The sequence below is a fragment of the Cuculus canorus genome, chromosome 30 (assembly GCF_017976375.1).
Source record: "Cuculus canorus isolate bCucCan1 chromosome 30, bCucCan1.pri, whole genome shotgun sequence".
Classification (NCBI taxonomy): Eukaryota; Metazoa; Chordata; class Aves; order Cuculiformes; family Cuculidae; genus Cuculus; species Cuculus canorus.
In genome coordinates this window covers 1,376,551-1,400,742 of record NC_071430.1, presented here as the reverse complement: position 1 = coordinate 1,400,742, position 24,192 = coordinate 1,376,551, and the positions used below count along the sequence as shown (strand labels likewise).

General features: G+C 50.7%; 1 protein-coding gene across 1 annotated transcript in view; it reads left to right on the top strand.

Annotated features, from left to right (window-relative positions):
• Positions 1 to 24,192, top strand: part of LOC104059944 (maltase-glucoamylase) — a gene marked incomplete at its 5' end in the record, with an annotated part of 59,027 nt that overhangs the window by 33,019 nt on the left and 1,816 nt on the right. Inside the window, 21 exons of the mRNA XM_054051844.1 lie at positions 423 to 577; positions 1,956 to 2,124; positions 3,044 to 3,140; positions 3,247 to 3,359; positions 4,338 to 4,463; positions 5,164 to 5,292; positions 5,407 to 5,514; positions 6,117 to 6,179; positions 7,237 to 7,371; positions 9,017 to 9,101; positions 11,105 to 11,243; positions 13,012 to 13,145; positions 13,831 to 13,865; positions 14,481 to 14,597; positions 15,306 to 15,454; positions 16,800 to 16,884; positions 17,025 to 17,081; positions 19,176 to 19,300; positions 19,928 to 20,016; positions 22,002 to 22,051; positions 23,456 to 23,626. Of these exons, the coding sequence (XP_053907819.1) occupies positions 423 to 577; positions 1,956 to 2,124; positions 3,044 to 3,140; positions 3,247 to 3,359; positions 4,338 to 4,463; positions 5,164 to 5,292; positions 5,407 to 5,514; positions 6,117 to 6,179; positions 7,237 to 7,371; positions 9,017 to 9,101; positions 11,105 to 11,243; positions 13,012 to 13,145; positions 13,831 to 13,865; positions 14,481 to 14,597; positions 15,306 to 15,454; positions 16,800 to 16,884; positions 17,025 to 17,081; positions 19,176 to 19,300; positions 19,928 to 20,016; positions 22,002 to 22,051; positions 23,456 to 23,626 (2,331 nt within the window). The remainder of the gene's footprint in view (positions 1 to 422; positions 578 to 1,955; positions 2,125 to 3,043; positions 3,141 to 3,246; positions 3,360 to 4,337; positions 4,464 to 5,163; positions 5,293 to 5,406; positions 5,515 to 6,116; positions 6,180 to 7,236; positions 7,372 to 9,016; positions 9,102 to 11,104; positions 11,244 to 13,011; positions 13,146 to 13,830; positions 13,866 to 14,480; positions 14,598 to 15,305; positions 15,455 to 16,799; positions 16,885 to 17,024; positions 17,082 to 19,175; positions 19,301 to 19,927; positions 20,017 to 22,001; positions 22,052 to 23,455; positions 23,627 to 24,192) is intronic.

Genomic DNA, 24,192 nt, shown 5'->3' with positions numbered 1-24,192 from the left:
CACCAGCGTTCCCACCAAAGTTCAACCAAAAAGGTGAAATTCATTGACTGTACATAAGGAATCCACTTGAATTAAGATAGCGAAATAATCAAATGAGCCATTCCTGGCTCAAAACGAGACCTTGAGGTCATTGTTTCCCAACCCGATTGTTTTGACTGAGTCTGAGAAAGAGCACGTGTTGGAAGAAGAGGCTTTGTCTCAGCAGATTTACTCAACCGTTCAAAGTAATTTATCTTTCGTACTGTTTTTACTTCAAAACAATTGAACGTTTCCCTGTGTCCAACTTGGAGTCCTCCACTCCGTTGATTAAGAGGAGCGCAAGAAATCGCTTTCACTGTTTCAGTCCTGATTTCCTCTAAATGTGACTTCTGTAAATGTAAATGTTCCGCTTACCTTGAAATGAATTAATTTTCCACTCGTAGATTTACGATTACGCAAACGAACGCTACGAGGTGCCGGTGCCCCTGGACCTCCCCGCGACCCCGGAGAGCACAGCGGAGAATCGACTTTATGACGTAACGGTTCAGACCAAACCATTTGGCATCCAGGTTCGACGCAGGAGCACAGGGACGGCGATGTAAGCCGTGACAATTTGATTTGATTCACTTTCATTTCATTTCATGTGACTTAACTGCAAGTTGAGTTCCTTTCTGACAAAGAAGAGTAAATTATTTGTTCCGTTCGTTCAGTTTTGGGCCACAGAACCACAGACTCATAGAACAGTTTGGGTTGGAAGGGACTTTAAAGCCCATCCAGTTCCAACCCCCCCTGCTATGGGCAGGGACACCTCCCACCGGCTCAGGCTGCCCAAGGCCCACCCAACCTGGCCTGGAACCCCTCCAGGGATGGGGCAGCCGTGACTTCTTCACAGAATCACAGAATCACAAGGTTGGAAAGGACCCATTGGATCATTGAGTCCAACCATTCCTAACACTCCCTTAAACCATGTCCCTCAGCACTTCATCCACCCGTTCCTTAAACACCTCCAGGGAAGGCGACTCGACCCCCTCCCTGGGCAGCTGTTCCAGTGCCAAATGACTCCTCCCATGAAGAATTTTTTTCTGATGTCCAGTCTGAACCTCCCCTGACGGAGCTTCAGGCCATTCCCTCTTGTCCTGTCCCCTGTCACTTGGGAGCAGAGCCCAGCTCCCTCCTCTCCACAACCTCCTTTCAGGCAGTTGTAGAGAGCAATAAGGTCTCCCCTCAGCCTCCTCTTCTCCAGGCTAAACAACCTCAGCTCTCTCAGCCGCTCCTCGTCAGACTTGTTCTCCAGCCCCTCACCAGCTTTGTTGCTCTTCTCTGGACACGCTCCAGAGCCTCAACATCCTTCTTGTGGTGAGGGGCCCAGAACTGAACACAGTATTCGAGGTGCGGTCTCACCAGTGCTGAGTACAGAGGGAGAATCACCTCCCTGGACCTGCTGGTGACCCCATTTCTGATACAAGCCAAGATGCCGTTGGCCTTCTTGGCCCCCTGGGCACACTGCTGGCTCATGGTCAGTCGGCTGTCAACCAGCACCCCCAGGTCCTTCTCTTCTGTGCAGCTCTCCAGCCATTCTTCCCCCAGTCTGTAGCGCTGCATAGGGTTGTTGTGCCCCAAGTGCAGGACCCGGCATTTGGCCTTGTTAAACCTCATGCCATTGGTCTCGGCCCAGCAGTCCAGCCTGTTCAGATCCCTTTGCAGAGCCTCCCTACCCTCCAGCAGGTCGACACTTCCTCCCAGCTTAGTGTCATCTGCAAACTTGCTGAGGGTGCACTCAATGCCTTCATCCAGGTCATTGATAAAGACATTGAACAGGGCTGGACCCAGTACTGAGCCCTGGGGAACCCCACTTGTGACTGGCCTCCAGCTGGAGTGAACTCCATTGACCACCACTCTCGGGGCCCGGCAGCTCTTGGGCCGCCTGGGCCAGGGCCCGCGTTTGCTGGAATTTGTTCTCTTTTCCTCTGTTTCAGTTGGGATTCTCAGCTGCCGACTTTCACCTTCAGCGACATGTTCATTCAGATCTCGACCCGGTTGGCGTCCCAATACGTCTATGGCCTTGGTGAGACCGAACACACCACGTTTCGACATGACATGAACTGGGTCTCCTGGGGAATGTTCACCAGGGATCAACCTCCTGGGGTGAGGAAGGGGGAAAACAATCCCCATTCTGTTTCCATTCTGGAGTTTCTACCGTATCTTTGCTTCGTATCAACCGGTGTTGATTTGCTGCGTCCGGGTTGGGGCAATGCCTGATATCAATGGAGTTTGGAGCACGAAGGGGCTGAAAGCAGCCCTGCGGAGAAGGACTTGGGGGTGCTGCTTGATGAGAAGCTCCACGCGAGCCGGCAATGTGTGCTCGCAGCCAGAACGCCAACCGTGTCCTGGGCGGCATCAAAATTGTGGGACCAACAGGGTGAGGAGGGGATTCCACCCCTCTGCTCTGCTCTCACGAGACCCCACGTGGATCTCTGCATCCAATTCTGGAGTCCTCAGCACAGGAAGGACATGGAACCGTTGGAGCGAGTCCGGAGGAGGCTGTGGAAATGATGCAAGGGCTGGAGCTCCTCTGCTACGAGCACAGGAGCGATAGGATGAGGGTGAATGGCTCTGAATTGGAGAGGAGAAGATTTTGATTGGACGTTAGGAAGAAATTCTTCACGCTGAGGGTGGGGAGGCCCTGGCCCAGGCTGCCCAGAGCGGTGGTGGTGCCCCATCCTTGGAGGGGTTCCAGGCCAGGTTGGATGGGTCTTGGAGCCCCTGATCCATGGGAGGTGTCCCTGCCCATGGCAGGGGGGGTTGGAACGGGATGGGCTTTGATGTCCCTTCCAACTCAAACTATTTCATGATTTTATGAAACCCCCATGGCTGAAAGCGATTGCTCCCGGTCAGCGTTTCCTGTTGCACACTCATCCTACGCTGTTCCTTATCACACATTGGACCGCTGTGAATCCGGTCCATAATTAACCGTGTTATTTATAACGGATAATTGATTGATAGATGCAAAGAACCAAATACCCCTCACGTCTTTCCAATAAAAGGCTCTTCATTTCTCTTGCAGAACCTCTTGAATTTATATGGTTTCCAGCCGTTCTACATGGGTCTTGAAGAAGACGGCAGCGCCCACGGAGTCCTCTTGCTGAACAGCAATGCCATGGGTGAAAATCAACGCTCACTTTATTTTCTCAGCGTGTTTTACTTCAGTGTTTGGTGTTTGCCTTACGCCGGCACTCACTGCCTTCTCGTGTTGTCCCCCTTTTCCAGACGTCACCCTCCAGCCCACGCCTGCCCTGACCTATCGCACAGTCGGGGGCATTCTGGACTTCTACGTGGTTTTGGGGCCCACACCAGAGCTGGTTGTTCAGGAATACACGGCGGTACGAGTCTCCTGCTACAAAGTCAAACCCTTTAGGGGTTTTGGTTGGTTTCGTTTCCTTTCTTTTCCCTAAAGAAACAACAAAAAAAAGGACATTTTTTGTTATTGTTGTTGAATCACATCGTGACCCGAGTTGGAAGGGACCCACGAGGACCATCAAGTCCAACACATATCCCTGCATAGGACAACCCCAACGTTCACACCACGTCTCTGAGGGCATTGACCAAATGCTTCTTGAATATTGCCAGGCTTCTCGTTGTGCCTTCTTCCCGGGGAGCTGTTCCAAGTGCTCCACCACCCTCTGGAGGAAACGCCTTTTCCTAACGTCCAACCCAACCCTCTCCTGGTGTGTCTCCCTGCCATTCCCTCGGGTCCTGTCATTGGTCACCAGAGAAAAGAGCTCAGCGCCTGCGCCTCCTTCCCTCGTGAGGAAGCTGCAGATGGTGATGAGGTCTCCCTCAGTCTCCTCCAGGCTGAACAGACCAAGGGACTTCAGCCGCTCCTCACACTCTTCCCCTCTAAACCCTTCACCAACGTTGTGTCCTCTTCTGGGCTCTCTCCCGTAGCTTTGGGTCCCTCTTTTCCTGCAGCACTCAAGACTGCACCCACCAATCGCGGTGGGGCCACCCCAGCGCCGAGCAGAGCCGGGCGATCCCCTCCCTTGCCCGGCCGGCGATGCCATGCTGGAGGCACCCCAGGACACGGTTGTCCCTCCTGGCTCCCAGGCCTCGCTGTCGTCATTTTCCCTCCCTTGACGCAAGGTTAAAACGAGATAAAGACTGTTGATAGACCGTATTATCAGGGAGATTGGTGAAGGTCTCCTCTTGGTCTCCTCTTCTCCAGGCTGAAGAGACCGAGTGATTTCAGCTGCTCCTCACACAACCGCCCCTCTGGAGCCTTCACCAGCTCCATGCCTGCCTCGGGATGCTCTCCAGTAGGTTGATATTCACAATGATTACGCTTTCTTTTCCACTTTCAGCTGGTTGGGCGGCCGGTCATGCCGCCCTACTGGGCGCTGGGCTTCCAGTTATGCCGCTACGGATATCAAAATGACACCGAAATTGCTGACTTGGTGGAAGACATGAAAAGAGCCGGGATACCCTACGTACGTAGAAAGCCGTTAAAGCTTGGGTTGGAGAAAACTGGGAAAGAGATCTGATCTCATCCGATCCGACCGTCAGCCGAACACCACTGTGCTGACCAAACCGTGTCCCAAAGTGTCACTTCTACGCACTTTGTGAACTTTTTTTGCCCTTCTTGGATGATGAATGTGTCGTAGAATGCCAGAATTCCAGGTTGGATGGGACCTCAGGGGTCATCTGGTCCAACGTTTGAGGAGATCTGTAGTTTAAATAAGGTGTCCCAACGCCCTCTCAAGCTGAGCCTTTAAAGTGCCCGGTGAAGAGGAATCCACCCTTCCCTGGGGAGATCATTCCAATGTTTCATTGGTCTCATCGTGAAAAATATCCTTCTTAGAATCCAGTCGGAATCTCGCCGGGAGCGACTTGTACCCATTATCCCTTGTCTTTCCCACGTAACTCCTCATAGAAAGGGAGTCTCCATCCTCTTGGCAGAAGCCCTTTATGTATAAGTACGTGGTAATAAGGTCTTCCTTAAGTCTTCTCCCAAGGCTGAACAAACCCGGTCCTCTCAGCTTTGCTTTGTATGGGTTTCCAATCCTCCAATTGCTGATGCCGTTGCCTTTGGGTGACGATCCCATTGTCGATGGGTGATGTAGATGATGTCACTCAAGAAATGACAAAAAAAGCCCTTTAATTCATTTTTTTTTGGTGTGCGCACGGCAGGATGTCCAATATGCAGACATTGACTACATGGAGCGGCAAATGGACTTCACCCTCAGCCCACGGTTCTCTGGTTTGCCGGCTTTAATTAATAAGATTCAAGAAGAAGGAATGAGGTTCATCCTCATCCTGGTGAGTGTTGAACTTGGGTTTTACATTTCATTGTAGGCTACAAAAGGTGTTGAAAACCATTTCTGTGTTTGTCTTTTGAGCTTAAAAGTAAAATTGTCTTAACTTTGGTTTTAGGATCCGGCCATTTCTGGCAATGAAACGGATTACCTGGCCTTCCAAAGGGGCGTGGAGAAGGACGTCTTCATAAAATGGCCCAATACCGATGATATCATATATGCAAAGGTGCTGCTGTTAAAAAGCGGTCTATTTTATCCAAATAAGCATCATTCCAGGGTGGATGTTGGGGACGAGGCTTCCAATACCATGGACATTCCCGAATTTAGGTGATGCTTTGCAGGCTACAAAGGGAAAGTGTCTTCAGGTTGCGTCACTGTTTGAATACGTAAAGCGAAGCCTTATTGGTTTGCTCACCTGGAGAAGAGAAGGCTCTGAGGAGACCTCAGAGCAGCTTCCAGTAGGGGAAGGGCCTCCAGGAAAGCTGGGGAGGGGCTCTGGATCAGGGACAGGACGAGGAGAATGGTTTGGAGCTGAAAGAGGGGAGATTGAGATGAGATCTTAGGGAGAAATGTTCTCCTGTTCAGGTGGGGAGGTCCTGGCCCAGGGTGCCCAGAGCAGCGGTGGCTGCCCCATCCCTGGAGGGGTTCCAGGCCAGGTTGGATGGGTTTGGAGCCCCTGATCCAGTGGGAGGTGTCCCTGCCCATGGCAGGGGTGGAACTGGATGGGCTTTGAGGTCCCTTCCAACCCAACCCACTGCGTGATTCCATGACGCTCACTTTTAAAACGCCGTTAAATGTGGTTATTTCACACTTCCTTCCTCCTACCAGGTCTGGCCAGATCTCCCCAACGTAGAAGTTAATAACTCGCTGGATTGGGAAACCCAAGTGGAGGTAAAGATTGGTATTTTTTGGTGTCTGACACAAACAGAGAGGGAGCAGGGGTTTCATTACGGTCTATATTCATAGCAGTGGACTGGCTGTTCAAGTTAAATCCAGGACTTTGGATGCAGAAAGTGACCAATTTCTCTACCAGAACATCAGAAACCCCTAAAGAACATCAGCGCGAGCTGCAGAAAATGTCTAAATTGTGGATTTGTAATAAGATCAAACCAATGATGACCTCAAGCTGAGTGGTGCAGTTGCCACACTGGAGAGACAGGATTCCATCCAGAGGGACCTGGATAGGCTGGAGAGTCGGACCCGTGTGAATCTGATGAGGTTCCACAAGCCTAAGTGCAAGGTCCTACGCTGGCTCGGGGCAATCCATGGTTTCAGTACAGGGTCGGGGATGATGTGGTTGAGAGCAGCCCCGCAGAGAAGGGCTTGGGGTGCTGGGAGATGGGAAGCTCCGTGTGAGCCCACAACGTGTCCTGGGCTGCATCCAAAGCGTGGTGGCCAGCAGGGAGGGAGGTGGTTCTGCTGCTCTATTCTTCTCTTGGGAGACCTCATCCGGAGTATCGTGTCCGGTTCTGGAATCCTCAACGTGAGAAGGAAATGGAACTGTTGGAACAGGTCCAGAGGAGGCCACGGAGATGATCTGAGGGCTGGAGAACCTCTGCTATGAGGGAAGCTGGGGAGGGACTTTACATAAAGGCATGGAGTGGTAGGACGAGGGGGGACGGCTTTAAATTGGGGGAGGAGCAGATTTAGGTGAGACATAAAGAAGAAATTCTTCACGATGAGGGCGGTGAGGCCCTGGCCCAGGTTGCCCAGGGACGATGTGGCTGCCCCATCCCTGGATATGCTCAAGGCCAGGTTGGATGAGCCCTTGAGCAGCCGGATCCAGTGGGCGGTGTCCCTGCCCATGGCTTGGAATTAGATGATCGTTAAGGTCCCTTCAACTCAAACCATTCTATGATTCTATCATTCTAAATTCCAACGCGTTGGGAGCAGAATGCTTTCAGCCCTGCGTCCGTGCCTCGTTCATCTCTTTCTCCTCCTTCCACAGCTCTACCGAGCCTATGCTGCCGTTCCCGACTTTTTCCGCACTTCCACAATCGAATGGTGGGCAACAGAAATCGCAGAAGTCTACAACAACCCCCGCAATGCGTCCCTAAGCTTGAAGTTTGACGGCCTCTGGATCGTAAGTGCAAAAATTTATTCTCTTCCTGAGATTTTTATGCATCTTTTTGATCTTCAGATTTGGTCTCATCTCCTTGGCCAGGGATCAGTTTAAGAACCCTGAGTTCAGGCCCGGTTTGCCACCCGATCTCCTTCTATGACCTGGTGGCCACTTAGTGGATGAGGGAACGGCTGTGGATGTTCCACCTGGACTTTCGTAAGGCCTTTGACGCTGTCTCCCACAGCGTTCTCCCAGAGAAGGTGGTGGCTCATGGTCTGGGTGGGCAGACGTTTCCCTTGGCGGGATGGCCGGGCCCAAAGGATTGTGGTGAATGGAGTAAAGTCCAGCTGGTGGCCGTCACAAGCGGTGTCACCGCTTCTGTTCAATATCTTTAGCAATGACGTGGACACGGGAACAGTGCTTCCTCGGTCAGTTTGCAGATGACACTAAGTTGGGTGGGAGTGTTGATCTGCCTGAGGATGGGGAGGCTCTACAGAAGGACCTGGACAGGCTGGATCCGTGGGCCAAGGCCGACTGTATGATGCTCAACAAGGCCGAGTGCCGAGTCCTGCATTTGGGCCGCGACAACTCCACGCAGTGCTCCAGGTTTGGAGAGGAGTGGCTGCAAAGCTCCCTGGAGAAGAGCCTGGGGGTGTTGATTGGCAGTTGACTGAACAGTGGCCCAGGTGGCCCAGGTGGCCAAGAAGGCCAATGGTGCCCTCGCCTGCACCAGGGACAATGTGCCCAGCGGGACTTAGGGAATGGTTCTGCCCCCGGACTGGTGAGGCCACGACCTTGAATCCTGGGTTCAGTTTTGGGCCCCACACTCCGAGGACGCTGAGGTCCTGGGGCGCATCCAGAGACAGACTCCAAAGCCGGTGAAGGGTTTGGAGCACAAACCTTGTGAGGAGCGGCCGAGGAAGCTGAGGTGGTTTAGTCTGGAGAGAAGGAGACCGAAGGGAGACCTCATTGCTTTCTACAACTCCCTAAAAGGAGGTGGTAGCGAGGTGGGTGTTGGTCTCTTCCCCCTGGGAGCCGGTGGCAGGACACGGGAAATCGGTCACAAGGTGTGCCAGGGGAGATTTGGGTCGGATATTAGGAGGAATTTCTTTACTGAAGGAGTTGTGAAGCATTGGAATGGTCAGGGAGGTGGTGGAGTCCCCACGCCCGGAGTTGTTTAGAAGACGGGTTGATGAGGTGCTTAGGATATGATTTAGTAGTGGATCGGTATGGTTGGAGCTGATGATCTCAAAGGTGTTTTCCAACCTAGGGATTCCATGAAAGCAGCCCCCTGCTGCGTTTCGTGGCCGTCCGGCCTCCTTTGAGGTTTTCTTGGCTCAAAATCAGGGCTTTCTTGACCTCCATCTTTTTTTTGGCTCCCGAAGCACTGTCCAGATGTCACTTCTCTGTCATCTTCAAGTTCCTTTGCCTTTGTTCTGTCACGGCTTTGGTTTTACGGCCCCATTAGACTTATTTTTCCGCTATCGCAGAAGGAGAGGATGCAATGGTTCACCAGCTCCGAAGATTAGATTAGATAGCACGAACACTACTTTCTACACATCACCTGATACAGCGTCTATTGGTTCGCTCGGGGGAGCGACAGGAGGAAGGAGTTATCCAAATTTATGAGAAACGTGTGCATCCAGCATTTTATTTCTCTTCTCAGGACATGAATGAACCCTCAAGCTTCGTTAACGGCTCTGTTGGTGGCTGTAGAGACCAAGAGCTCAACTTTCCACCATATATCCCGCGTAAGTCTGATCGCTTCTGTAAATAATTTATGTATTTTGGGCCCCTCTGGATTCTATAGAACTTCTGACACACGAAATATGGAACAAATGGTTAAAATTAAGTAGGCAAATCCATAACGGAACCCATAAGAGAAAGTCAACTGAATTTTGGGGAAGATTAAAGCTCTTAACTCTGGTGTTGTTGCTGGGAACAGTGATCACGGGGTGCTTTTGAAATCATAGAAGAATAGTTTGGGTTGGAAGGAACCTTAGAGGTCATCCAGTTCCAACCCCCCTGCCATGGGCAGGGACATCTCCCACTGAATTAAGAAGGGTTTTTCTTTTCCATCTAGATTTTTCTAGATATTTCTATCTAGGATTTTGCTTTGAATGTGACCGAGGTTACGGATTTCAGAGTTTGGCAGAGTTTTCCCAGATGAAAAATGCTATTGGTGACCAAAACTTTGTGCCTCCTCTCGTTAATCCTGAAGGAGATGTAAAACTATGACACCTGATTTGAGGAACGGTGTTGAAATAGAATCCTTAGGGGTGGAAGGGACCTTAAAGATCATCCAGCTTCACCCCCCCTTGCCATGGGCAGGGACATCCCGCCGGATCAGACCACTGAAGACCCCATCCAACCTGGCCTTGAACACTTCCAGGGATGGAGCAGCCACAGCTTCCATGGGTAACATATTCCGGTGCCTCACCACCCTCGTGGTGAAGAAACTCTTCCTTACGCCTGGTCTCGATGCGCTCTTCACAGCAGGGCTTTACCAGAGTACTGATGTAGAGGGGTATTAATTGGGGATAACTCATTAATGCTTTCTTAGGATACTTCTGCGCCTTTCTGATGCGTTTCAATACAACTCTCTGCAAGGACCTGAAGGGAGGTGGTAGTGAGGTGGGTGTAGGTGTTGGGTCCTGCCCGTAGGTCACAACAACCCCACGCGATGCTCCAGGCTTGGGGAAGAGTGGCTGGAAAGTTGCCCAGTGGAAAAGAACCCGGAGGTGTTGGTCATCAGTGGCTGAACGTGAGCCGGCAGTGATCCAGGTGGCCAATAAGACCAACGGCATCCTGACTTGGATCAGCCACGGGGTGGCCAGCGGGAGCAGGGAAGGGATTGTCCCCCTGGACTCAGCATTGGTGAGGCTGCACCTCAAATCCTGGCTTCAGTTTTGGGCCCTTCACTCCAAGAGGGACATTGAGGGTCTGGAGAATGTCTGGAGAAGAGTAGCAGAGCGGGGAAGGGTCTGGAGATCAGGGGTTCTGGGAGCAGTTGAGGAACCAGGGGCTGTGTGGTCTGAAGTGGAAGCCGAGGGGACATCTTATCACTTCCTACAGCCCCTGGAAAGGAGGTTGTGGTGAAGTGGGTGTTCGTCTCTTCTCCCAATTAACAAGAGATGGGACGAGAGGAAACGGCCTCGAGTTGCACCGAGAAAGTTTAGTTTGGATATTAGGAGAAATTCCTTTGCTGAGAGAGTGGTGAATCACTGGAAAAGGCTGCGCAGAGCAGCGGTTGAGTCTCCATCCCTGGAGGGGTTCAAAGAATGTGTAGATGTGGCACTTCAGGACATGGTTCAGTAGGCGCAGCGCGGTTGGGCTGAGGTTTGGATTGGATGAGCTTTGAGGTCTTTTCCGACCTGAGTGATTCTATGACTCTGTCATTTCCCGACGTGTTCAGGAACAGACTTCGTCTCCAAGTGTTTTGTGTACTCGGCGGATCTCTTTGATCCCCTTCAGGAAGGGCACCCATAGCCAAGTCACCATTTCGCCTGTAGACCCAAACACTCTCCCATCAACATCAGGAATGTCGGAATTTCCCCAATTTCTGAAATAACATTTCAGCATTTCCTACACTTCTGAAATCCAAGCTCAGAACCCCCAAATAATTTGCTTTAAGATAAAGTAAATCAACGTAAATACATAGGAGGAACTGAACACCAACCAGGGTGACACAAATTCAAGAAACAGGAACTCGTTAAGGCTCTTACAGGAGGTTTCCTCGTTCCCTTTCCAACAGGACTGGGAGTCCGATCAGCGGGATTGAGTTACAAAACGCTCTGCATGGAAGGGCAGCAGTTTCTCCCCGATGGCTCTCCCGTCAGCCACTACGACGTCCACAACCTTTACGGATGGTCACAAACCAAACCAACCCTGGAGTAAGTGTCGGCTTTGTTCCTTCTTTCCAAAATACGTTGCAAATTCACCCCCGATGAAAACATCAGCAGTTTATTGACCAGAAAGAATTTCAGTACAGGATGGGGGATGATGTGATTGAGAGCAGCCCTGAGGAGAAGGACTTGAGGGTGCTGGGGGATGAGAAGCTTGACATGAGGGTCCTGCCCTTGGGTCCCACCAACCCCAGCCAATGCTCCGGGAAGAGTGGCTGGAAAGCTGCTCGGTGGAATAGAACCTGGAGATCTTGGTCAACAGCAGCTTAACATGAGCCAGTGGTGGCCCAGGTAGCCAAGAAGGCCAACAGCATCCTGACTTGGATCAGCCATGGTGTGGCCGGCAGGAGCAGGGATGGGATGGTCAACACGGACTCAGTGCTGGTGGGGCCACACCGCGAATCCTGTGTTCAGTTTTGGGTCTCTCACTCCAAGAGGGACATTGAGGGGTTGAAGCATCTCCATAGAAGTGGAACGGAGCTGTGGAAGGATCTGGAGCTCAGGGGTTCTGGGAGCGCCTGAGCACCCTGGGGTTGATTACCCTGGAGAAGAGGCCGAGAGGAGATCTCATCGTTCTCTGCAGCTCCAGGAAAGGAGATTGTAGGGAGGTGGGTGTTGAGGTCTTCTCCCAAGTAGCAAACAATAGGACGAGAGGAAGCGCCCTTACGATGGGGTATTAGGAAAAACGTCTTTACTGAAAGCGTGAAGAAGCACTGGAAGAGACTGCCCGAGACAGTGGTGGAACCTCCACCCCGAAGGCGTTCAAAGAATGTGTAGATGTGGCAATTCAGGACATAGTTTAGCAGCACAGTGGTGTTGGGTTGTCTTCAACACCTCCTTGAATCGTTATTAACCCCTGGCCTAAACCATGAAGCGCTGTAGCCTCTGGAAATCATAATAAAATCAGACACAAAGGTTCTGTCGTGACAAAACACGGTTCCGTTAACCCCCTCTGCTTCTCCGTGAGGAAAGAAATATTAGGAACAAATATTTTCCTCTGAGGGTGGGGAGGCCCTGGCCCGGGTTGCCCCGAGAAGTGTCGCCTGCCCCATCCCTGGAGGGGTTCAAGGCCAGGTTGGATGGGGCTTGGAGCAACCACATCCAGCTGGAGGTGTCCTGCCCATGGCAGAGGTTGGAACTGGATGGGCTTTGATGTTCCTTCCAACCCAAATCATTCCAGGACTCCATGATTCGTGACGAATCCACGCTGGCTCTTCTAAATAATTTCCTTTCACAGATCAAGGGCTCATTTTCTGCTCAATTCCCTTTGGGCACCTGATGCCATGCTGATAGCTCTGATGTTTCCAGCTCTATTTTCTCCCGTGCCATTGCCTTGATCTTAAGTTAATTCAGCTAATTTTTAACTGTTGCTGCTATTCATAACTACGGAGTCAACGTCACCTGCACCGGATCTTCTAACCCTTAAATAAGTCTAAGTTGGTCTCCACTTCTGTTTTCCCTTAAAATGATTCTAAGTGGGGATCCTTAATTTAGCTTCTCCTCGCTTTTTCGGTTCATCTTCTAACGATGGGTTGGTGGTCACTTAATCCTCAGTTTCTGCAGATGCGTTCATCCCAGGGAATTCCAACAACGCCCCAGATCTCAGCTGGGTTTGTGGCTGCTCCTGTTGCCGAGGACAGCCCAGCACGGCTTTTCTGTGGAAAGACACCACTTCTATTTATGGAGTTGTGCGCACGCCCTTTAGGAGTTATCTTGGTTCTCACCCAATTGGTTTCTTCTCCCACTGCAATCCCAGCATCTTGCGGAACCTCACAAAGGAGCGAGGAATCGTCGTCACCCGTTCAACGTACCCCAGCAGCGGGAAGTGGTCGGGACATTGGCTGGGGGACAACACTGCAGCCTGGGATCAGCTTTATAAATCCATCATCGGTACGGTGACACCGTAAAACCAATTTATTCCGTATTTCTTCTGGATTTCCTTCCTAATACGCACATTTTTTTGAGCCGACATCAGCCGCTCAGTCGAGCAGTTGGAATTTATGGCCAATGTCGTCTTCACCTGTCGCTGTCGAGGCACGACACGGTGACGTGGAAGAGAGTTTCTTTATTGAAGTTCCATGGCCGGCGGCGCTTGATCTGACGCGCGCCTCTTATCCCCTTGATTAACCCACGCGTCTCCGCGTGATTGGATTAGTTTATACACAAACAATCTGTGAATGGGTGGTACCACTTTCTCGCGCGGTCCTATGGTGAATGCCCACCTCCCATCCCACGATCTCCTTCCGGGTACGGTCAGCAGAGGTCCCCCACCCTCTGTAGACCCCCACATTCACCTATTTTTTTTCTTCTTATCACCTCTTAAGTAATTCTTCCTTTTCTATAGGAATTGGGTTTAATTGCATACGTTCAGGAACCGCATTGTTCTCCAATTCATCCCCGATCTCCTTCCCATCCACCTCTCCCTGTTGCCCCAAAATCTGATGCTTTGCTTCTTAAAAGCTGTCTTTTCCTGGGATTTTGGGAATTCTTTGCTTTTTCTCATCCTGACTCTTCTGATCTGCGCAACCGACCACACCAAACACGGTCCTTATTGAACGAACTCTCTTCCTTGCAGGGATGATGGACTTCAGCCTCTTCGGAATATCTTACGTAAGCTCCCTCTTTATTGATTTATATTATTCATAAGCGGAAAGAGGAGACTGAGATGAGATCTCAGGAATTAAATGTTCTCCTGTGAGGGTGGGGAGGCCCTGGCCCAGGGTGCCCCGAGAAGTGTCGTCTGCCCCATCCCTGGAGGGGTTCAAGGCCAGGTTGGATGGGGCTTGGAGGCCCATGGCAGAGGTTGGAACTGGATGGGCTGTGAGGGCCCTTCCAGCCCAAACCATTCCATGATTCTATGAATTTTGCCAAACAAGAGGTCACCACATCTCTCAAACCATGATTTTTTTCGGCCAAAGTGTCGCTGTTGGCCTTAAAATGCGATTTCAGCAGCAAAGCAAAGGGCGACCACTTGACCGATGGCTGTGTTTCTACGCTGTGAAGATCATTTATGCCATCTCGTTCAGATAAAATGTGTGTTGGAGGGGTTCCCGGCCAGGTTGGATGGGGCTTGGAGCAACCGGATCCAGTGGGAGGTGTCCCTGCCCCTGGCCTTGAAGTCCCTTCCAACCCAAACCACTTCAGGATTCCATGACTCTATTATTTCAGTTATCTTTACTGACTGATATTGCTGTTCATGGGGGGTTTTTTTCCCTTCATTTTCAGACCGGAGCAGATATCTGCGGCTTCTTTGGAGACTCGGACTATGAGTTGTGCGCTCGATGGATGGAGCTGGGAGCCTTTTACCCGTACTCCAGGAACCACAATGGCAACACGGGCAGGGTGGGCACCTGGGGTGCTTTTCTTGGACTGATGTTCTTTATTTCCTATATTTTCCCCATATCCTACATTTTTTCCTCCCCATATACGTCTTTTTTAGGTAAACACAACATAAGTGCTGAACCAAAATCATTCTTTTTAACGTTTTCCAATTCTACTTAAACATTGCCCCTCTACAAAGACCAAAATAGTTACTTTTTTTTTTAATGTCAGCCATTTTTATTTCATTCATTAATTTCATTTCATTTATTTCCATTTCTTTCGCTTGTGAGGCTAAAACACTCCACGTGTTTAAAGGGGAAAACGTGACCTTAGTGTTGTTATACTTCTTCATTCTTCATTTTCCAGCAAATTAGAAAGGGAACAAGAGGATGAGATTCCCGGATCTCTAAAATTCCTGTTCTTTGCCCACTTTCTGCTGTAAAATTTTGTCTTTCCTTTAAGAATAAATTAAAATAACCATCTAAACCCAGGACGGTATGAGTGTAAAACAATATAACTGCGGGAAATGGCTATGAGGGAAGCAATGTCTTTATCCTCGTTAGAGCTTTACGTAGAGCATTTTTGTCCTTCATTAAAGAACGGATAAATATATAAAGGTCTTCTAAATTAGAGAACGATGAGGAATGTGAAGGGGTTTTTTTTTCCCCCCATGTCTTCCGCAGAAAATAATCCGTTTGGAGTAACGAGGGATTCTTTTCTCTTGTTTAGAGGCAAGATCCTGCCGCCTGGAATTCCACGTTTGAAGCGATTTCTAGGAATGTGCTAAATATCCGATACAGCCTTTTGCCCTATTTGTACACGTTGATGTACGAAGCCAACACGCACGGCAGCACCGTCGTCCGCCCTCTGCTCCACGAGTAAGTGTGGTCCTTCCTTCTTCGGGAATTTTCGCTGATATCCTGGGATTTCTGTCATCATTAAAGGGTTTTCCATCGCTTAGAGCCATTTTGCTCTTAAAGCTGGCAAGGAATTGAGAACGCGCGCGTTTAGCATCAGCTCAAGGTCTTCATTTCCCTCCATGCCAACATCTTTGTCTTAGAACCATAGACCTCCGAGCTCATCCATCCAACAATTACCCAACACCACCGTGCCTGGTGGACCGTGTCCCAGAGTGCCTCATCTACGTGTTCTTTGAACACCTCCAGGGATGGGGACTCCACCGCCGTCTTGGGCAGCCTCTGCCACTCTTTGACAACCCTATCTCTGAAGAATTTTTTCCCAATATCCAATCTAAACCTCCCCTGGAACAACTTGAGGCCGGTTCCTCTCACCCTATCACCTGGGAGAAGAGCCCACCACCCACCTCACCACAACCTCCTTCCAGGGAGTTGTGCAGAGAGGTGAGGTCTCCTCTCGGCCTCCTCTTCTCCAGACTGAACAGCCCCAGGGCCTTCAGCTGTTTCCAGAGCCCTATGCTCCAGGCTCTTCCCCAGTTCCATTCCCCTTCTCAGGATGCGCTCCAGCCCCTCAATATCCTTCTTGGAGTGAAGAACCCAAAACTGAACCCAGGATCTGCGTCACCAATGCAGATTCCAAGGGGAAAATCCATTCCATGTTCTTGCTACCACCCCACGGCTGATCCAAGCCCGGCTGCTGTTGACCTTCTTGACCTTCTGGGCCACCACTGGCTCGTGTTCAGCCACTGTCAACCAACCCTCCCAGGTCCTTCTCCACCAGTCAGCTTTCCAACCACCCTTCCCCAAGCCTGGAGCACTGCATGGCGTTGTTGTGACCGCAGTGCAGCAGTTGGCACTTGGCCTTGTTCACCCTCAACCCGTTGGCCTCAGCCATGGGCGCAGCCGTCCCAATCCCTCTGCAGAGCCTTCCTGCCCTCAGGCACATCGACTCTGTCGCCCAACTCCGTGTCACCCGCAGGGGGACTGAAGGTGCATCGATCCCCTCATCCAGGTCATTAATAAAGATATTGAACAGAACCATGGGCGGTGCTGATCCCCGGGGACACCACCCGTGACTGTCCACCAACTGCATTGAGCTGCGTTCATCACCGCTCTTTGGTCCCACCCATCCCGTGAGGTCATCCAACTCCCGTGAGGAGTCCCAACTCCCCAACCGCGGGCAGGGACACCTTCACGCGCTCACGGTTGAGGAAGGGGTAACTCTCCTGAGAAGGAACGGCTTCACCAAGGACAGTTGGGAGAGGGTGGACACTGGAGCTGTGACCACTCCTTTCTTACTTTATAGGTTTGTGGAAGACAAAACGACGTGGGATATCTACAGGCAATTTCTGTGGGGACCAGCGCTGCTCGTCAGCCCCGTCCTGGAACAGGTGAGGTATCAGAAACACAAACGTACCAAAAGTTGGGCAAAAAGATGAGAAAACTCTCAGAAACTGATGAAAATATCAGAAGTGACTTGAGCCCAACTTTACTTTTTCTGCCTTTAATAGAGGTAAACTTTTAATTCCAGGGTGCTGTAACAGTGAGCGCTTACCTGCCAAACGCCCGCTGGTACGATTACCACACCGTAAGTCATTTAAGAGCTATAGTATCTTTATTTTTCCCAGTGGAAAAGTGTGGCCGGAAGGACCAGGGAAGCGGGTTTGTTCCTGGACTCGGTGCTGGCGAGGTCACATCTTGAAACTTGGGTGGAGTTTTGCGCCCTTTGCTCCAAGAAGGACGTTGAGGGGCTGGAGCACATCTAGAGAAGGAACACAAAGCTGGGGAAGGGGCTGGAGAACAAGGATTATGAGGAGTGGCTGAGGGGAGTTTAGCCTGGAGAAGAGGAGGCTGAGGGGAGACCTCATCACTGCCGGAATGGAGGTTGTGGAGAGCTCGGCGTTGGTCTCTTCTCCCAAGACACAGGTGACGGTGCAAGAGGGCACGTCCTCCAGTTGCACCAGGGCCGGCTCAGATTGGACATTAGGAAAAATTCCCCCATGGGAAGTGTTCCCAGGTCCTGGCAGAGGCTGCCCAGGGAGGTAGTGGAGTCACCATCTCTGGAGGGATCCAAAAACCAGGCAGATGTGCTCAGGGATGTGGTTTAGTCGTGGATAAGTAAGGTTGAACTCCGTGATCTCAAAGGTCTTTTCCAACCGAGTGGTTCTATGACTCCAGTGTGCTCAAAGAGGAGCAGAGCATGGGGGTGTGGGGGGTGTGGGGTTCCACCACCTCTCTTTCACCAACGTGGGTCCAGCAGGAACTTCCAGCAATGTAAAAATTACATCCTGGCTGATTTCCTTCTTTTTTTTTGGCTTAAATCAGTTTGTTTTAATGCCATCTTCTACAACACAATGGGCTAAAAAAGCAGAATATCATCTGTAATCAGAAGCACTTTCACCTTTGGTTTGTTTAACCCATCGACAATGCGTATAATTTCTGTCCTAAGAACGATGGAATGGAGGAAGACAGAAGTTTTCAGCATTTGTCCCTCTTGGGGAACCTTAGAGCAGCCTGAAGGGCTACGAGAAACCTGGGAGGAATTTTCCGAGGGCCTGGAGTGACAGCACAGGGGGGAATGGCTTTAGATTGGAAGGGGGAAGATTTAGATTAAACATTAGGAAGAAATTCTTTGTGATGAAGGTGGTGAAACGCTGGCCCGGGGTGCCCAGAGAACCATAGAATTGGTTGGCTTAGAAGGACATTAACCATAATCTCGTTCCAACGTCCCCGCGATGGACAGGGACACCTCCTGCTAGAAGTGACTGCCCCCTCCCCGGAGGGGTTCCAGGCCAGGTTGGATGGGGTTTGGAGCCCCTGATCCAGTGGGAGGTGTCCCTGATCCAGTGGGAGGTGTCCCTGCCCATGGCAGGGGTGGGACAGGATGGGCTTTGAGATCTCTTCTGATTCTATGAATTTTTGCAGCCTCAGACCCTACGTTTGTTACAACGTTGTGTGATTGTTTTATATAAAGAGAATTTCAGGTTGTATCTAGAAACCACGCGTTTCTGCATTAGCAAAGGGTTTGCAGTGAGAGCTTTCTTAGCATTTATGAACTTCGTAGACCCATAGAATCATTAAGGTTGGAAGAGACCTCTAAGGTCATCACGTCCAGCTGTCCATTCACCACAGTTCTCTGGGCTCAGCCATCCAGGCAGTTTTTGACTCAAGAAAGAGTAGAATCATAGAATCGGTAAGGCTGGAAAAGACCTCAAAGATCATCCAATCCAACCCTCAGCCCTCCACCGCCGCGCTGACTAAACTACGTCATGAAGTGCCACCTCTACACCTTCCTTGAACACCTCCAGGGATGGGGACTCCACCGCTGCCTTGGGCAGCCTCTTCTAATGCTTTGCCATCCTTCCAGTAAAGGAACCTCTCCCAATATCCAATCTAAACCTTCCCTGGGTCAACGTGAAGCCCTTTAGTCTTGTCCCATCGCTTGTTCCTTGGGAGAAGAAACCAACACTCACCTCGCTACAATCTCCTTTCCAGGACCTGCAGAGAGCAATGAGGTCCCCCCTCAGCGTCCTCTTCTCCAGACTAAAGAGTCTCAGTTTCCTCAGCCGCTCCCGGAAGCCCTGCGTTCCAGACCCACCCTTCCTCCCAAATAGGGAGTGTTAAATTGGCAATTCAACGATGAGATGATCTGTCGTGTTTGTGTTCTTTTAACCATAACCAGGATGAGTACGTTGGCTTCAGGGGACAATTCAGAACTTTATCGTCTCCTTTGGAACACATCAACCTCCACGTCCGTGGCGGTTACGTCCTCGCTCAGCAAAGTCCTGCCAACACGACAGTTTACAGGTATGACACCAATTGGCTTCATTGCGTATTTCACTTTTTAGGGGAGATATTTCATTGGTGGGGGAATGACGTTATATTGGAACGGGGAAGATTGAGTTTAGAAATCCTTCACGATGAGGACGGGGAGGCCGTGGCCCGGGGTGCCCGGAGCCGTGGGGGCTGCCCCATCCCTGGAGGGGTTCCAGGCCAGGTTGGATGGGGCTCGGAGCCCCTGATCCAGTGGGAGGTGTCCCTGCTTTTGGCAAGGAGGGGGAGGTGGATGAGCTTTGATGTCCCTTCCAACCCAAACCATTCCGTGATTCTATGATTCTATATAACGTAAGTATTTTTCCGGACTCCCTATTTCCAACTCAGCACAAGCAAAATTTTATGTTTTAATGCACACCGTGCTTGGAAGTGTCTCCTATTTCGAATAAACATTATCAGTCCTGAGAAAAATCCATGTGTATGGGACCACTTTTACTTTAAGGTAATTTTCCCCCCTCTTTTTGGTCTCCTCTAAATGTAACGCTATGGATTGGGGAAGACAGAGAGAACCTGAGCTGTGTGCGATGTCAATAATACAAATTATACCATTTGAGAAAGAAAAAAGAATATGTTTTTCCAAGACAAATACTCTTTTCGTAGCCGAAAGAACCCGTTGGCGCTTACGGTAGCTTTGAACGACAGCCAGCTTGCGGAAGGGCGGCTTTACTGGGATGATGGGGTGCGCATTGGTGAGTTCGACGTTTGCACGAGAAATGAACTGATTCGGAGTCTGCAACGCACGAATATTCCTGTTCGTTCGCTCGGTGAATTGTGAACCCCAACGGTTAATTTGGGGTTTGGCAGTTACGCAACACCAGGAGCGATGGGGAGGGGCTCTGGATCAGAGGAGCGATGGGGAGGGGCTCTGGATCAGAGGAGCGATGGGGAGGGGCTCTGGATCAGAGGAGCGATGGGGAGGGGCTCTGATCAGGGATTGCAGGGAGAGGACGAGGGGAACGGTTTTGAGCTGCAAGAAGGGAGATTGAGATGAGCTCTCAGGGAGAAATGTTCTCCCGCGAGGGTGGGGAGGCGCTGGCCCAGGGTGCCCAGAGCAGTGGTGGCTGCCCCATCCCTGGAGGGGTTCCAGGCCAGGTTGGATGGGGTTTGGAGCCCCTGATCCAGTGGGAGGTGTCCCTGCCCATGGCAGGGGGTGGAACTGGATGGGCTTTGAGGTCCCTTCCCACCCAAACCATCCTATGAGTCCGTCCTCTTCCACTTTCAAAGGTCACACACAAGGTCACCGTGTTTCTCAAACCATGATATTTGGTTTTTTGGCCAAACTGTCACTGTTTGCCTTAAAATGCGACTCCAGCAGCAAAGCCAAGGGCGACCGCTTGACCAACAGCGGCATTTCTACTTCTGGAATGGCAGCTGTGAGGATAATTTAAGCCGTCCTGTTAAGATAACTCCTATGTTGGAAATGTCCAAGGTCTGGTTGGATGGGGCATGGAGCAGCTGGATCCAGGTTGGATGGGGTTTGGAGCAGCTGGATCCAGGTTGGATGGGGTTTGTAGCAGCTGGATCCAGGTTGGATGGGGTTCGGAGCAGCTGGATCCAGGTTGGATGGGGTTTGGAGCAGCTGGATCCAGGTTGGATGGGGTTTGGAGCAGCTGGATCCATGTTGGATGGGGTTTGGAGCAGCTGGATCCAGGTTGGATGGGGTTTGGAGCAGCTGGATCCAGGTTGGATGGGGTTTGGAGCAGCTGGATCCAGGTTGGATGGGGTTTGGAGCAGCTGGATCCAGGTTGGATGGGGTTTGGAGCAGCTGGATCCAGGTTGGATGGGGTTTGGAGCAGCTGGATCCAGGTTGGATGGTGTTTGGAGCAGCTGGATCCAGGTTGGATGGGGGGTGGAGCAGCTGGATCCAGGTTGGATGGGGTTTGGAGCAACTGGATCCATGTTGGATGGGGTTTGGAGCAACTGGATCCAGGTTGGATGGGGTTTGGAGCAACTGGATCCAGGTTGGATGGGGTTTGGAGCAGCTGGATCCAGGTTGGATGGGGTTTGGATCCAGAGGTGTCCCTGCCCGTGGCCGGGGACAGAACAGGATGAGCTTTGAGGTCCCCTCCAACACAAAGCACTCCGTGATTCTTTCCTTTATTTCTCTCTTATGCTGCAAAGTTTACATCAGGACAGATTTGATTAATATTCTCTGATCCTAAACGTGAGCACAGACCGGGAAAAAATAGCACTGAAAGGGTTAAACTCCGTCAATTAAAGTAAAATGACAGTAAGGTGTAAAATAATAAAAAAGAGTAAAATGTAAAAAGAGAGAAAAGACGGCACAATAACAACAAAATGTTGATATTTAGAGGCGATACCTTTTGAGTGAGTTAAACGTGAGAAACGCATCGAGCAGGGATTTGTTCTCAGCTCTGTGGGCAACCGAAACGCGGGTAAAAGTGCAACTTTAACGAATTCCTTGGATATTACTAAATCCAAATTATCTTTGGTGAAGATGGATCTGTTACAGAAGCCTCTTCACCCCTTACAGTACTGTGCGGTGGCCTTGAGAAGTTCTACCGTGAGATTATCACAAATGCACAAAATTGCGGCTGTTTTGATGTATCCAAACTCCGCAGGAGGTCCACAGAGGGTGTGCGGCGCAATGCTTTTATCTAATAACAAAAACTAAGGACGAAGAGCCAACGTGTTGTACTTTATTCCCCAACAGATGCCTACGAAGATGGTGTCTATCTGCTGACCTCGTTTGCCGCTCGTGGGGTACGTGACGGTAACTGCGTTTGAGCACCCGGAGCGTCCATCGGGCGCTTAACAAAGGCGGTTCAGTTCGATTCTCAAAGCAATATAAGGGTCCGACAAAGCCAAGTGAGCTTTCCAGTGGGAGGTTGGAACTGGGAGATCTTTAAGGTCCCTTCCGACCCAAACCATTGTATGATTCTTAAGTGTTGAGTTCTGCACTTGGGACACAACAGCCCCGTGCAGCCCTCCAGGCTTGGGGAAGAGCGGCTGGAAAGGAACGTGGCGCAGAAGGACCTGTTGGTCAACAGCAGATGAACGTCAGCCAGCAGTGGCCCAAGGGGCCAAGGAGGGCAGGGCTTGGCTTGGGTCAGAAACGGCGTGAGCAGCAGGGAAGTGATTTTACCCCTGGACCCATCGCTGGTGAGGCCACACCTCGAATCCCGAGTTCAGTTTTGGGGTCCTCACTCCAAGAAGGACATTGAGGGGGTGGAGAGCATCCAGAGAAGAGCAACAAAGTTGGTGAAGGAGCTGGAGGACAAGGGTTATAAGGGGAGGCTGAGGGACCTGGTGGTGTTTAGTCTGGAGAAGGGGAGGCTGAGGGGAGACCTCATCACCGTCTGCAACTCCCAGAAAAGAGATTGTGGTGAGGTGGGTGTTGGTCTCCTCTCCCAAGTGATGCCATAGCGTCACTGGGTGCACTTCTGGAGTCCTCAGCACAGGAAGGACACGGAGCTGTTGGAGCGAGTCCAGGGGAGGCCACGGAGATGATCCGAGGGCTGGAGAACCTCTGCTATGAGGAGAGGCTGAGAGAGTTGGGGTTGTTGAGCCTGGAGAGGAGAAGGCTGTGGGGAGACCTTAGAGCAGCTTCCAGTAGGCTCCAGGAAAGCTCTGGAGGGGCTCTTGATCAGAGAGGGCAGGGAGAGGGTGAGGGGGTGGTTTGGAGCTGAAAGAGGAGAGACTGAGATCTTGGGGAGCAATGTTTTGCTGTGAGGGTGGGGAGGCCCCGGCGCAGGTGGTCAGAGCAGTGGTGGCTGCCCCATCCCTGGAGGGGTTGAAGGCCACGTTGGATGGCGCTTGGAGCCCCTGATCTGGTGGGAGGTGGAAAGGATGGGCTTTGAGGTCCCTTCCAACCCAAACCATTCCATGTTTCTATTATTTAATCCTTTCTTATGCTGCAAAATTAACTTCAGGACAAATGTGTTTAATATTGAGCACCACATCGGTAGTGGAGAAGCCCTCAAGAGTTCTGAGGTGGTGAAGGGATGGGGAAAACTAAAGCTTCCAAAGTCTGGAAAATAAATAACACCAGAGATTTTTTTTTTTTAAATTATTTTTATATCGAAGAAGGGCACAAAAATGGCAGCTGAAAAAAACAATTTCTGCCCAAGGAGCGGTCACTGATTTTCTTTTTTCCTCCTCCTTCAGAATGTTCTCGAGATAAAGGTTCTGCACCGTGGTTACGTTGATCCAAATAATTTGAAGTTCACTCAAATTAAAATTTTGGGGGTGATCTCGAACGTCCAGGAGGTGACGGTGTCACAGAGCGGGGGGACAGTCCCATCTCCTCACAGTTTTTCCTACGACAGCAGAAAACAGGTAAATCCAAGTTTTATGGGGAAAACCCATCTTTGCAGTTCCTTACGCGCCCTTAAAGCCTTCGGGGCTTCACCTCTCGGCTGCGGCGTAAGTTCTAAAACAGATTTCTTCACTGAGAGCTCAGCAGTCAAAGCTCAGCTCAGGGCACTTTCGAAATGCAATTTATCGTATGGAGTTAATAAAACCTCATCACGGATGACGGTTGCGCCGCTCGGCGACGCCCACGGGCAAAAATCAGTCGATGTTGCACTTCATTTGCCCCTTTTCTATAGGACTCTGTTGAGTCTCATCGCCTTCTGCCTTTCAGTAGGCAGCAAAAGGGAATCTATTGATCAATTAAAAGCATAATTATCCTATAAAAGGAATGTATATAATAAAAAATAGGTAAAACCTATAGTGACGCAGCGTATGATGATAATATAATTAATATAACATCAAATAAGGCAACGTGACATAAGATAACGTCACATACAATAACGTAACGTGGTGTTCGCGCTGGGGTTTGCGCTCAGGATGAGGGAACGGTGGATGTCCGTACGGACTGGGGGGCAAGAGGATGGAGAACC